This window comes from Aythya ferina (assembly GCF_964211825.1).
Source record: "Aythya ferina genome assembly, chromosome: 10".
Lineage (NCBI taxonomy): Eukaryota > Metazoa > Chordata > Aves > Anseriformes > Anatidae > Aythya > Aythya ferina.
The window spans coordinates 7,580,555-7,594,856 of NC_140306.1; the positions used below are offsets into that span (position 1 = coordinate 7,580,555).

General features: G+C 46.3%; 1 protein-coding gene across 5 annotated transcripts in view; it reads left to right on the forward strand.

Annotated features, from left to right (window-relative positions):
* Positions 1-14,302, forward strand: part of CADPS (calcium dependent secretion activator) — a 196,588-nt gene that overhangs the window by 121,981 nt on the left and 60,305 nt on the right. For 2 of the 5 annotated variants that reach the window (XM_084530730.1, XM_084530733.1), the window contains exons 14-18: positions 9,014-9,115; positions 10,005-10,068; positions 10,709-10,832; positions 13,236-13,304; positions 14,163-14,180. In XM_084530730.1, coding sequence (XP_084386856.1) covers positions 9,014-9,115; positions 10,005-10,068; positions 10,709-10,832; positions 13,236-13,304; positions 14,163-14,180 — 377 coding nt within the window. The remainder of the gene's footprint in view (positions 1-9,013; positions 9,116-10,004; positions 10,069-10,708; positions 10,833-13,235; positions 13,305-14,162; positions 14,181-14,302) is intronic. The other 3 variants (XM_084530732.1, XM_084530734.1, XM_084530731.1) reach the window with 2 other exon arrangements.

Consider the following 14,302-nt stretch of genomic DNA (forward strand, 5'->3'; position numbering starts at 1 on the left):
TCCAAAAAAAGGAAAGATTCCAAATCCCAGCCGAATCCAGAGCCGAAAAGGTAAGCGAAGCGCGCAGTGCACAGCAGTGCGTTGTAGCTGGCGCCGGGCTCCTCGGTCACCGAGCACACTGGGCAGGCTGCGGGGCTGCAGCAGCCGGGGTCGGCCTCTGCTGGGACGCCTTTGGGTGCCCTTGTCCCCCAGGCATCAGGGATCAGTGTGTTCCCGGCGTGTTCAGGGGACTGTGTGCAGACCTGGCCGCCCATAAAGCTCCCATCCATAGTCAGGAGGGAAGCTGCTTTGGGGACGCCACCTGGTTCGAAGCCCACTTTCTGGGAGTGTGTAATGGAGAGGAGGGTGGCTGCTGGTCACAGCTACCCCGTGTGCCTCTTCACAGGGTCCAGCACAACCACAGCCTCCTCTTCATCGGGTCAGTGGCAGGAGGTATCTGGTGGTGCCGTGGGGATGGCTTCCCACTAGGGCTGGAGAGCTGAGAGCTTGGCGAATCCGTCCTGCTTCCAGCCTCATGGGATGCGCAGAGCCCAGTGCTGTGCCTGTGCTGGGACACAGCCAGGTGCTTCCAAATGGACAGCTGGGCTGTTAAATTTGGTTAAAATATTCCAAAAAAAAGAAAAGATGTGCTTCACCCTGACTTAGCTGTCTTTAGCCGATGGCTGACTCCAGGCCAGAAAGCTGACGGGACGTGCTCCCTCTCGGTTGGGACCTGAGCATTGCAGGGCTGCAGCATCACGCTTGTCCCCAGGACCGCGGGCGCACATGGCAAGAGTTTGGTGTGGAGTTTGGTGCTGTGTTTCCTGGCCTCTGCCACCAGGAAGTCATAAAGAACCACAGGGGGTCTGCGGGAGAAAATGTGACTCCGTGTCTTCCGTTTCTACTAACAGAAATCTGAATGGCGAAGTGGAAAAGTTGTGATTTCTTTTCGGAAAGCTGCTTAGGCCACTTGCATCATGCACTGGAGAGCTGTCTGGCAGAGCACACAGGGAAGCCAGTAGTTATCTGTGCGGTGCTCACGGGCAGTTGTGGGGTGTGCGTAAAGCTGGGTTCACTTTCACTGCATCCCTTCCTCCCACCTCCTACATCCATGGATTGCTCATCACCGTAGGGCTAGCTGGGGGCCATCCTCTGCCCCACAGACCTATAGCTCACTGCAGAGCAGAAAACTTCCCATGTGTTCTGTAGAGGCAGGAACGTGCCCGTGCTTGGGACAGCACCCAGCACCGCATCCGACAGCATCTCCCAGCAGATTCAAGTCAGGAGATGTCTTTCTGTTTAACAAAGGATTCTTTTTTTTTACTGTCCAACCCAAGAAAGTGTTGATTTGACTGTCTCTGTAAGAGGAAGTTATTCCACTTTTCGACAGTAAAAAAAAAAAAAAAAAAAAAAAAAAAACAAATGTTGGTTAGTTCAGCTTTCTCCAGAAGGAGGTTGGCTGTCAGTCAGAATATGCCACCCAGTAACGAAGGTCGAGCAGGGAGAGCACTCCATGTGGCTATCAATCTCCGGTATTAGCGGCAGACAGTGATGGAGCTGAGGTGGGCTGTCTGTTTGCATCGCGTTTGTGTAAGGTCAGGCGGCCAGACACCAGTCGCTCGCAGTCAGCGGGGAGGTGCGGGGAGGCTGCGCTCGGATGCCAGGGACAGCCCGGAGGTCGGGGCTGACAGGATGACAGGCGTCAGCACGGGGACGCTGCCTCGCCTGTCCGGCACCGCGGCACCCGGGACGGCAGCGGGGTGGCTGCTGGTGGAAATGCACCTCCAGCTTCGGGCTGACCCTGCCGCCGAGGCAGGTGACGCGGTCAAAGCAAGATTTTGGGGCTGGTGTGGAGCCCTGGTGCTTTAGATATAAGGATTTATTTTTTTCTTTCCCTCCCTTTGGGCTCCTGTAGCTTATTCAGAGCCCTGAAAGCCTGACATAATCTCTCCAAAAAAAAAAGGGGGGCTGTAAATCACTGCCATTTGCATCACAGTCCCCTTGTTTTTTCTGTTCATTTCATCCTTTTTGGAGTAAAAAAACATGGTTAAATGGAAATTGCTTCTCCTGAGCCTTACCTCCTGCAGGTACCTGCATGTGCTATGCACAGGCTGTCGGAAGGGCAGGGGCAAGCAGTGAGCAAGCCAAGACTGCTAAATACCTGAACAATTTGCTGGTCCCAGTTCCTTGCTATTTACCAAAGCTGAAGAACTGGAGGCTTTTCGCTATTGTGGCCACCGGCAATTTCATAGAAGGGTTTTCTCAACTAGGTATCACTGGCTGCCTTTTTGAAAGTTCTGCTGTTATGCTGTTAGGATTTCTGATGTCTGTACCTACACGAAAGGCAAGAAACACGTAGCATTCAGACACCCAACAGCACCGGCTGTGTGTTTATTGATGTCTGTGTGCTTCTGGTACCATTACGACAGTATTGAGGCTGTCGCTTGCCTTTATCAACAGTCCTCAAAAAAGTAGCGGAGGCAAAAACAGGCAGGGTTTTAAGAAGACATAGCTTTAGCTAAAATAATGAAAGGGTTTACATGACCTCCAGGTCTTCTGCCTTCTGTTTCCATGTTCGTCTCCTCCCTGGCTTTCAAGGGGGACAGCAGTGCTCCTGCACCGTCTGACACGCAGGGAGCTGGTGTGCTGGAGGAGCCTTGCTCCTCCCTGCCTATGCACGAGAGGCATTACAGAGCAGAGAACCAAGCTCAGCTTTCCCAGGCCCAAGTCGGTGCTGAGCCCTCCAACCTCCGTTTCTGTCCCTTTGGAAGCAATGTCCCCTGGGGGTGACCTTGGTTCCACATCTGGCTTGTTTGGATTTAGCCATTTTGCTTTCTCTTTAAATGTTCAAGTTGGCACCAAAAGAGACTCTTTCCATCTTTGCTAATTTCAATCTTTTAAAAATAATTTGAAAATATTGAATGTGCGGAATGTGCAGTATTAGCAGACGTGGAGCTTATCAAAATCAGGATGCCAGCCTGGATCCCCAGAAGTCTGATAGCATTATTCTTTGTGAGTTGTTCGGTGACTTTTGCCCAAAGTGCGAACAACTGCGATCTTTCTGTTAAGTCTCTCGGTATGTCAGTGACCTGCCCTTTGCCCTCTGAGCTGTGTTATGCTTTGCAGCATAAAACTTGTTTTCAAGAAATAGCTCTCTCATTAGTGAGCATTAGCATGAGCTCCCCTTAGTTTTCATCAGCCATAAGCCACCAGAAATAATATCTTTGTCATAGACCTCGAGGAATTGAAAAGTCTGCATAACGTATTTATAACATTTCCTTTTATATTCTAATTGCCTATCTGGATATTCCACATTAAGGCAAGATTTCCGTACAGCTAGTTAAAAAAAATAGATTAAAAAAAAAGGAGGGGGGGTATTTTTGGTCCTATAAAAGAAGTGATAAATCCATCAACACGTCCCTGCGCTCAGATGAGCAGCCCTGACTGCAGACCTCGCGGGGCGTAGTGCCGTAACCCCTCGTTAGGTGCCGGCTCCGTATCGCAGCCAGACCCGTGATGACACGGCATGCGTTGCGGCCGTCTGTCGGATACAATCCGGCATCGCCCGCGACCGGCAGACAACCGGCTCGGGCTGACGTGATTCGTTGCAATAGGTGTAGGATGGCAGTGCTCAGAAGCCATTCGGTTCAGCCGCGCGGCGTCAGGGCTGTGGATGGCACGTGAGGAGCGATGAGCCGTGACTCGGCACTGGCGTGGAGGGGAGCAGGAGCGGGACGAAGGCAAGGATGGCAGGGCGAAGCGGCTCACACCTTGGGCAGCGTCGAGGGAAGCCCCGAGGAGAGCAGGCGGAGGGCTGAGCCTAACAAAGGGCTTTCAACCGGCGTTGGGCGCGCGGCGTGAATTCCCGGAAGAAAGGGACGTCAGGCACAACTGGTGTTCGCTGAATAAGCGTTTTCAAGGGGTCTAACCAGGTGGATTCATTCAGATCAGCTTTGCATGGGGTGATGAAGGAGGGCAGGACAGGCAGGGTGCTCCCGCCCGCATCCCAGTGCTGCGGCTGGACTGGTCCCCGTGCGGCCGGTGGGGCTGGCGCGGGCGAGTCCTCCTGCGAGGCAGCCTCCGAAAGCCATTCCTGACACACGCCGTCCAAGGCACTAATCATCCATGTTTACTGTATAGCTCATATGTGCTGCACCTGGCAAGCGGCAAGGGAGCTGAAGGCAGCACGTGTTTTATATTTGAGTTGTTACTTAAAAAATCAAATTATTTGCATCAGTTTTTGACATTGTTTTTTTTTCGTTGGCTCTGAATGCCAGGGCTCACAGTGCATGCAAAGATCTGTTTGCTACGTGTAAGCAATATTTTCCCCAGTAGAAAAAGTGTAGACAAGTTAAACATAAAAGGTGTAAAAGATGATCTGTCTTTTCAGTCGTAAGCCGCCATGGTATTTCATGCAGGCTTATGTCAAAGAGATTAACCCACTGGAGCTATACTGTATATTTATAATTGCATACAAATGCATGCTATTGCTTCATAGATTAGTCTTTGTTAAAAATCATTTTGATATATTTGTTTTAGCAGCATAACTAGCCCTGGGGGCACTGAGTATAATTAGAAAAGGGCATGGGGGGAGGCGGGGCTTGTAGAATAAAGCAGTGGCCTTAGGATCACAGGTCCTAATTATAATTTATAATTAACCCTGGAATTTGCACAAACCATCCAAGCTAAACAAGGACTATCGTTTTCGCTGTTTAAATTGCAACCCCTTTTCTAATTTCACCACCTGCTTTGTTGATGTTGTTGTTTTCGTGGCTTAAAACTTAAAAACAAGGAGGGATTAGGAAAGCAGCATTTAAAAGTTTTCATATGAAATATTTACATTCTGAGTTGACTAGGTTTGAGCCAACATAATGAATCCGCAGCAGAAGGAGTGATCTGAAACTTGTTTACTTATAATTAAAATTTTCCTTATTTATTTTTCTTGCCTTTTTTGCCCTTCTGCTTTCCTCTCTGCCCACAACTTATGCCGTGCACCTCAAGTGTCCGTGAACAGGAGCTGTAGATAACCAGACGAAATGGTGTCTCCACTCAGATGGGGACATTTGTACTGTTTGTGGACCTGAGCTCATAGACCCAGACCCATTTGTGCCTCTGCACATACCACGTACGAGAGCTATTTTTCACCATTTTGCTCTTACCTCATTGCCCATCACTGTCTAGCCCAGTGCTAGGAGGATGTGGCTGTGCACTGTGTGTGAGCACGTTTGTTTCCCGTGGCTGCGTTCGAGCCAGCCTGCCGCAGAAATGCTGCCTGCTGGAGGAGTTGGTGAGGCTGCCCACCAGATCAAGTATCAAATAGAAAAGTTGAGCTGGAGATCTTTGTTGAAAAGAAAATCACCAGTAAGCATCAGGACGAGCTGGTGAGACCTAAACTTCTCTTGCAGATTTTTTTCAGCCCCATCAGCCATGTACTCAAATTGTCTAGAGCACAGAAGTGAATCTTAAATTATCGCAATGCTAAGCTATATACCCTTTGTGTTCTTGCGAAGGGAAAATAAATATGTTCCCTCAAAAAGATTGCATTTTCAAAGTATATTTGACTTGCATATTTAATTAGGTTTCAAAATTATCCAGCTAATAAATTAAGTGCAAGGCTTTTGGTGGTGTTTTTCCAGTTCTATGTATATCCTGCATTTGTCACTAATTAATGAGTCCCTAATGCTTCAGCTTCTGGGAAGATGAGCAACAAAGATTAACATAACTAGTAAATCCGAAGATGTGCAGCTGGGTTATAGTATTTGAAATTTGACAAAAACATGGGAAGTATTATTATTTGTGACATGGCTCAAGATGGGGGATTGTGAGGAAAGCAAAGATGACAGAACTGGTGCTAACCACTGTGACAACAACTTGAAAAGCAGCCGACATGACATCTTTCCTATCATGCTGCCGAAAATGTCAACTTTGTGAAGGACAGTGAGAAAATGGTTTGCCGAAAATTTGAAAGGTAGATTCAAGAGATGCTCATCATGTCAGATGCAATATAGTCCACAGCTGGGTGAGAAAGGGAGTCCTTGCAGTGGTGATGGCTCTCGGTTGGCAGGCCCTTCCAGACATCCGCGCTGCTCCAAAAATGGCTACAGCTGACCTGTAGATTGTCTCAACTTTGCAGGAGCATGATACGGGAGGGCGGCGTGCCACTTACACCGCACGGCAGGCCCTGCGTGACAGAGAGGTGGCCAGGGCCACCGGGCTGGACATCTCACTGCCTCATGGCGAGCTGGCGGCCGTGGGCTGAGCATGGGGGGAGCAGGCCTCTCGCCTGCCTGGGCTGGGTTTGCATCTCTGTGAAGGTGGAGGGATGTGGTGACAGAACTGTTTTGGCCGGGACTTCATTCCCCAAACCCTTCCTTCTTCTTTGTGTGGGTCAGTGCTTTAAAACCAGTGCTTAGAGACACACCGCTCAACCCCGACACAGCCCATGGTGGTATGTCAGCAGGCGTCAGGTGCCCCACACCACTCGTTACGTGCTAATAGCCAGTTCTGACAAAACTGAAGCCCTTAAATACAGTGAGAAGCTATGATTTGGGTGGACGGGCTGCGACCCAACCTGAGCTGTCAGATACGGGCTTGATCCTGCCTTTATCAGCGCCAGCAGTGAGTCGCCCAGATCTTTGCATACAGAGCTGTTTGTGTTTTGTGGTTTTTTTTTTTTCACACACCACTGCACGCTGCTTTCAATTAAATCCCTTGAATATGTATTTTTAAAGCTGACGATGATTTTAAAAGCAGCCTGGATGCTTACTGTCCTCTCTGGGAGAAGACTTCATCCAGACCCACGTAGGTAACCGCAGCTCCCTCCAGCCTGTCAGTAAATCTCGCCGTCGGAGGTTGCTGACCCTGCAAAGGGTAACACAACTTTCAGACCATTTCCAGTCCACCAGCAAATCACTGCCAGGGCAGGCGGCTTTCACTGCCTCGTTTGTCAGCGCTGACACAATTAACCCAGTGACACCGCGAGTTGTTACGGGTACGGGGCGAGAACTGGGTGCCAAAAGTCAAATGAGGGTTTCAACCTTGCCCCTTGGTGCACAGCGTTTATCGCTGTCTGTCCCGAATTACCTGCTCCTCTGCTTGGCAGCAAACCCGGCACTACGAGGTGCACAGCATAACAAAAGGCAGGGACGTATCTGTCTGAGTGTTAAATTTCTTATGGAATTTTGGAAAAAAAATATATTAAGCATCTTCAGACATTAAATTTTGCTCAATATCTAATTTTTTTCCTTTTTTTTTCTTTTTTTTTTCTTTTCTTTTTTTCTTGTGGCTTGCTCATTTCTTCAAAATAACCGGTCCTAATTAGGTACTAATGAGACCAGATCCATACTTCCAAAAATGTTTATGAAATGTATTCCCTAGATAAGACATTTTATCTAAGTTTTAGCCTAAATCTTTTTCCTTTTTTTTTTTTCTTAATGCACAACTGAATTTGGCAAACAGTCAAATAACAATTTCTGATGAAATGCTATTTAAATTTAAATACATCCCCTGATATTCAAGTATTTTTTATGTCCATATTGTAAGTTTTATTTAATGTATATTTAGATTTAAGAATATGCCGTGAATATCGTGTAAGGTTTGCTAGTTACTCTCCTGAAATGTTTTAATCATTTATTCACCTGTACTGGAATACCAGAGTTTGTATTTATGATATTGAGAGCTTACTAAATACAGGGTCAAGGAGAAGTGATTGTACAGATTTTATTGCTTTTCATTTTTATTGTTTTTTTTTTTTTTCCTCCTAAGTTTAGGGCCTTTGATTCTTTAAGAGGAAAATAAAGCCAACCAATTAACCCCTGACAGGAGGTTCATTAGAAGCTTTGTAATCCCTTGCCAAGTCTTTTGTATAACCAAACCAGTCTAGTGCTGAGGATTTATGCAGCTTAGGCTGAACACTGGAGGAGGCCTTTAAGTAAGAACATTTGTTCAATTTTAAGACGCCTTACATTACCTACGGAGAGCCTGTGCCAGCAGAGTTGCCCAGGAGTACACAAATCCGTAGACTTTGCTCGTCGGGAATGGGGAGCGGCGCTGCCGATTGTCTGGCTCGCCGGTCCCTTTGGCGGCTGGATTAGGCGCGCTCCTCTCCCTGCCTTCCTCTGCAGCGAGCTTTGCCGTGGGGCTGCGGGGGGAAGGAGGGCACGGCTGCTTTCAGCTCACGGCTGGGGCTGCATCGGCGGAGGGATGGGCACGGGAGCACGGGGACACCCGTCACGGCCCCGGCAGCGCCTGGTGCACACTGTGCTCGGTGACGAACGAGGAGCACCCGAGGCAGCGGAGCCTGGGGTCTTACAATTCACTCCTGTGCACGCACGAAATACCAGAGAGTAGTAACTCGTACTCCCTGAAATTCGGTGGTATCGCGTGTTGATTTTTATCCCTCGCGCTGAAATGAATGAGAAGGCATTGCGTTTTCAGGTATCAAATACTCAGCGCTCTCTAGGTGCATTTCAGCAGAGTGTATTGAAGGTGGTTCGCTTCAGGAAATTATTGTAATAAGGTGATTCAGTGGTTCTGAAGGAGTGCAGGATTTTACAGTCTGTTCATATATAAGGCTGTTGTCGATATTCTTTACACTGTGAATTGTGTTAAATTAGCAGCTGAATTTTTCTGCAGAAATGAAGTCCATATTTTGCCAGCAGTGGGCCCAATCCTGCAGTGAAAGCTGGCATTGTGCTCCTTGTTACATACCTACATTTAAGAGGGGATTCTGTTTTCTAAGGTTTTCCTGTCACAGAAAAAAAAAAAATAAAAATAAAAGAACGAGGAGGGTGTGGGGGGGAGTCCACGTACAGATTATCATTCTGAGAGGGGGGCTGTTTCTTGCTTTCTTGCTTTCTGATACCTTTGCGGTCATGCTGCTGTGACCGCCGTGTCTCGGCTTGGCACATGCCCTGTCCTGGGTCTAATGGCTGGTGACATCTGCGTCCCAACCTGCAGCATGTGCTTTGCTGTGCAGATGATTTCCCAGGGTCGTGAGGTGGAGCCTGAGTCATTCACGGCATTTCTCCTTCAGGCCAGACGGGATAGGAACGGTAACCGTAGATGAGAAAGAGCGATTCGAAGAGATCAAGGAGCGGCTGCGTTTGCTTCTGGAGAATCAGATCACGCATTTTAGGTAAAGGCAGAGACCCCAGGCTGAAGGGGAGAGGACTGATTTCCTCCAAACTCCCTCCCATAACCAGCAAAGCCAAAAGGCAGGTTTTGAATGCATGCGGGAATCCTGCATGAGTGGCACAGACCTAAGCAGGGCAGTGTTTGTAGCTGAAAAGGGATTTGAAAGAAACAACCTTTAAAGGGTATTTCAGAACTCCTGCTTCCATATGCACGGTAATGCTGTGATTTTTTTCTGAAATTTAACTCCCCCCACCCCCCAAAAAAAAAAAATCCCTTATTATTTCTTTGCTCAATTATTACCCATTTATGTTTAATGCTTCCTAGCATACAGATAGGCAGCATTTTCTGGGGGGGTGACATAACTACAAAAATGCTGGATGTTGCCCCCGTAAAAAGGGATGAGCTGCACACAGCACACCAGCCTGGCCCTAGGTGAATCACGCACACGTGCACACGAGTGGGTGATGTGGGTTTGTATGGAGGGTCTGTGGCTCTCAGACATGTACCCTCCTGGGACAGTGGCTGCTTCAGCCCTGTGCATCACCAGGTCCCTGGCTGGAGGTAACTGGTGCTGTCCTCTCCAGGGGGCTTTGTTTCATTTTTGTGAAGAGATGATGGTTAATTCTCTCCCAGCAGACCTAAAAACTCCCCAGGTGACACACAGATTTAGTAAGCTAAAACTGGCTGACCTTCCCAACTGCCCTTTACTCTGTTCTGCTGCCTTAGCATCCACACCATCAGAGCCTTTCTGAAAATTGCCCCATGGAAAGAACGCTAATACCAGGCAGAGGGAACAGAGAATTGCTTGGTCCTGTTCAGGAAAGGATCTTTATAGCGCTGGAAAGTCATATTGACAAGCACCTGATGTTAACAGGATGTGTTTTTTCTAGGTACTGCTTTCCTTTTGGCCGTCCAGAAGGTGCTCTAAAAGCTACTCTCTCGCTGCTGGAAAGGGTAAGCATAAGAATAACAAAGAGTTGTTGAAATTACCTGCATTCATGTGTCTTTCCATCCAGAAGAGCTTACAGAACTACTGTTTTACGTGTAATCAGTGGTAGTTAATACTGGAATATTAAGTGGGGCTGTTGATTTCTCCTGCTTCAGCCTGGAGGCCAGGTGCAGCCTGGCACAAACAGCAGCACAGCCTATCTGTGTTATAGTTATGGGTCAGCTACCTCGCTGACAAGCATTGGCACTGCAGACCCTTCCTAAAGTGATACCTTGCTGCTAACCTGCAGCACAGCCCAGCCCAGACACAAACCCAAGTCATCAGCAGAGCCTGGGAATGGCATAACTTTGCCCAGCCCTGGGAAAGTTGCAATAGGTCTTAGTGTCTTGCCCTAAGCAATGGGAAGCACACATTTTGGGGCATGCCATATAGGTTGTGGATACAGACAGAGAGCACTAGGGAAGGGGTAGGACCCCACGTCTCAGGCTGGCCAAGGTGACCCTGTTGCAAATCCTGCCTATTGCACGCTTACCCCGAGAGCCATGCAGCGCTAGAGTAGGAATGGCTGTGTTTGTTGGGCTTGGAGAAAAAAAAAACAGTTATGTGCGCCTGATGCCACAACAAATCAGATTTTCTTGTGTCAAGGTCCTGATGAAAGACATAGTTACTCCAGTCCCTCAAGAGGAGGTAAAAACAGTCATCCGTAAATGCTTGGAGCAAGCAGCTCTAGTCAATTATACTCGACTATCAGAGTATGCCAAAATTGAAGGTAAGGCTCTTTCTTTGTGAAATTACAATTTTGTTATATTTCTAGGTGGCAACTGTGGCTGGGAGCTATTTGAGAGAAATTCATTTACGATTTATTCACTTGTCAATAAAATTGATGTGATTATGAATCATTTTTGTAGTGTTGGCTTTTGAAGCAGTAAAGAGTGGAAGCTATGTAAAACGTTTCTTCTTCTAGAAAAGAGAGAGGAAACAGTTAAAAGGAACTGTAGCTTTTCTTTTTTTTTTTTCTCTCTCTTTTTTTTTCCTTTGATCGTTAGTGCATTTGGCCAGTGGTGTAGTATTCAGATTCATGTCGTGGTTTTAAAAAACAAATTGAAAAATACTTGGGATGTCATCTTTGCAGCTGAAGGTATAGCGCAGCTAATTGCTTGTGACAGTGGAGTTCAGGAAACAAATGAAAAATAAGAAGCTGAAAAACTGTTTAATCTATGCTTAATCGTTTGTAGCCAATTTAAAATGTCTTTTTCTGGGAGTGTTTCATTGTCTTTGCACTTTGCATAGCAGGCATCGATCAGTCGGTCCCATACTTGCATCAGATTTCTTTCTTGTCACTCTAAATCCGGCACAGCTGATATTATTGACCTTTTAAGTTATGGGAGAATAATAACCAGTGACCAGAGACACATGTAGCCATCAAAAAGACATTTTAAAGCTTGCTGGAGGATACGTGTTAGCTGAAGCTCTCTGATCCAGTAGCTCTTTACATGTTGATCAGTTTACGTTGCTACCTTGTGGGCTGCTGTCCCCAACTTGAAACTCCTACCCAACTGTATCCAAGTTTGCAATTGCTTAAACCCGTATGTTCCAGATGAATGGTATGTTCTGCTCCAGAGTTTGGGTTTCTGTCATGTGTGATGTGAAGCTTTCCTACAGCTGAGATTATCATTGTATGCCTCTAGGACAATATTGAGAGGAGAAAAAAAAAAACAGCTCCCTCTGATCTTTTCATAGTTCTTGTTTACATGAAAAATTGGGTTGTTATATGACAAATTGTCCAGGTTCTGTACATGACATGTCCTCTCTTTTTCCATTTTTTTCTGTCTAACGATGCAAATTGTGTACCAGTGGTAATGAATTCATTGTTATGCATCCAGTGAGAAACACTTAAGAATTGGGCACTAAAAGGATGTTTATCAACTCTTGACTTGGTAATGAGTGACAAAAATAGAGTAGGAACGAAGGTTTCATAAGCACTGTATTATCAGGCAATTTATCGAAGTACTCAACTTCACAGGATATTTTAATTGGTGTATTCTGTAAAATGCAATGTTTAAATATACTTGACAAGGCTGGAGAAGGACTGAGAATCAAAAGCAGCTTTTCTGTGATGGATGCTTCTACCCAGTGCTGGCTCCCTTAGGTTCTCTGTGTAAATATCACTAACTCGTTGGTAAGATTTGCTCTCTTCTTTCAGATAAATCTATGCAAAAACAAACTTTATGATCTGTAAGTAAAAATGCATTCATTTCCAAAGTAGAACAGTTAGTGTGTACTTTTCCTTTTGTGCCTCAATTCTTCTTGGTTGTGTTAATTATCTGCCCTCTTTTTGCACTGTGACTTGTAGGTCTGGGAATACTTTGAAGCAACAAACTTTTTTTCCAGCTACCTTTTCAGAGAAATAGTTCATTCCACACTACCTGCTCTCTTCTGCTTTTCTCCTCTTTTATCCGTGATTGGCCACAGCCACTTTTTTATCCTATCTCTGTAAAAGTGGTTGTAACACCAATTTCGAAGCATGCTGGGCTTGTTAGTTCAAACAACCCAACATCCGCCAGCTGCATGCATCAGGTTTTCTCTCATGAGCATAGTCCACTACGCGTTCAAATAGCTCCTTGGAAGAGCAAAGGACAAATTTGCCTTGGCGAGGTGCATCTCTGTGTGCCGTGCATGGTTTTGAAATCCTGCTCTCAAATGCTGATACCTAAACAGCCACGTTTAAAAGAGTTTTCTCAGAGATGCAAAACAAAATCAGTGGCGGCAGTGCTTGCGGCTATGTTTATGAAGAAATACCTGCGAGAGCCTTAGATACTGAAGGCTGAAATCCTTAGTATCTCGGAGCCTTAAACTAATGAAAATCTATTTTCCTCTATTCATGACGTTTTGACCATATTCTTGCAAACAGTTCCGAACAAACCTCTAGAGTCATGGTCACAACCTCTCTTGTGACTCATGGGCATGCTGAATGGTTAATCCAGTAGACCTCCGATTTGAACCCTCCTTTCCCTCTCCCCCCCTTTTTTTTTCCTTTTATCCTGTGTGTATCCCAAAAATACTCTACGGCTATTTTCCTTTTAACCTAATATAAAGTTTTCCTCTGACCTATAACCTATAACCTCTTTACCTCTGACCTAAGCCTCTTGCATGCCCAAATCCTCTTTTATAGGGAAAAAGAGAGAAATGTATGAGCATCCTGTCTTCTGCTTGGCCTCTCAAGTGATGGATTTAACCATTCGTGAGTACCTACCACCCTCCTCTCCATGCTGTCCTCACTCTTTCTGTTCTCATTACCTCAAGAAAGTCCAGATCCAAACCAACTCACTCTCCTTGCTTCAAGTCTTTTAGCATTGGCTTGTCTGTTGCTTCTGTCTGTGAAACCCAGTGTGAGAAGTCCAGTCACTTTTTATCAGCCTAAACCAGGTTAGACAATTTAGCCATTTGTTTGTGATAAACTCAGACTGTCTGTAAGTTTTTTCAGTTACTCTTTATGTCTGTGACCTGAATGCATTTTTACTTTGCTTCCGTGTAACCCCAATTTGTAAAGTGCTTGTCACTGGTACACAATCAAAGGGCAGCAGCTACACCGGGGAGAAACGAGCTAGCGGTCAGATAAAGGACGCGGGGAAAAGCCGTCCCTTCTCCTGCGTACACGATCTGTAACCAATCCTGTGTATAAGACCCTGTGAGGCTGTCCTTCCTCTGTACATCAGATCTTACATGTCTCCTGTCCGTTCTCTCGAGCGGAAGCGCTGTACTTGCTCTCCTCCTGGATTTTTTGGTTTGCTCCTCTCCGCCGAGCTCCGGAGGGGACACACGAGCCCAGGTGCCGCTTGGGGAGCCCCTGCACGTTTGCAGAGCTCACGCTCTCCGACTTTCTATTTGTGCAGCACTTTCTTTCACCTCTTTGAAAGGAGCTTCTTTTGGTAACACCATGCTGCTGGGCGGGGGGGCGAGACGGGGCAACTTTTCTTCTTTTCAAATGTCATATATCACGCATAACTGGGGGGCTGTGCGGTCCACTTGCTCATTAATCCTGCCTATCTGTTCTTGTTTCTCTCTTTTCTCTCCTTGTCGCTTTCTCTCTTTCATATAGAGAATCAAAAGGATGCAGGTGAACTATTGTATATGCATTATAAATTACTAGGACTGTTGAGTTATATTTATTTTGTTTAATTTTTTTTTTCATAGCTCCTTAAGATATGTACTCCTTCAGGCTGAAAATGGAGATGCATT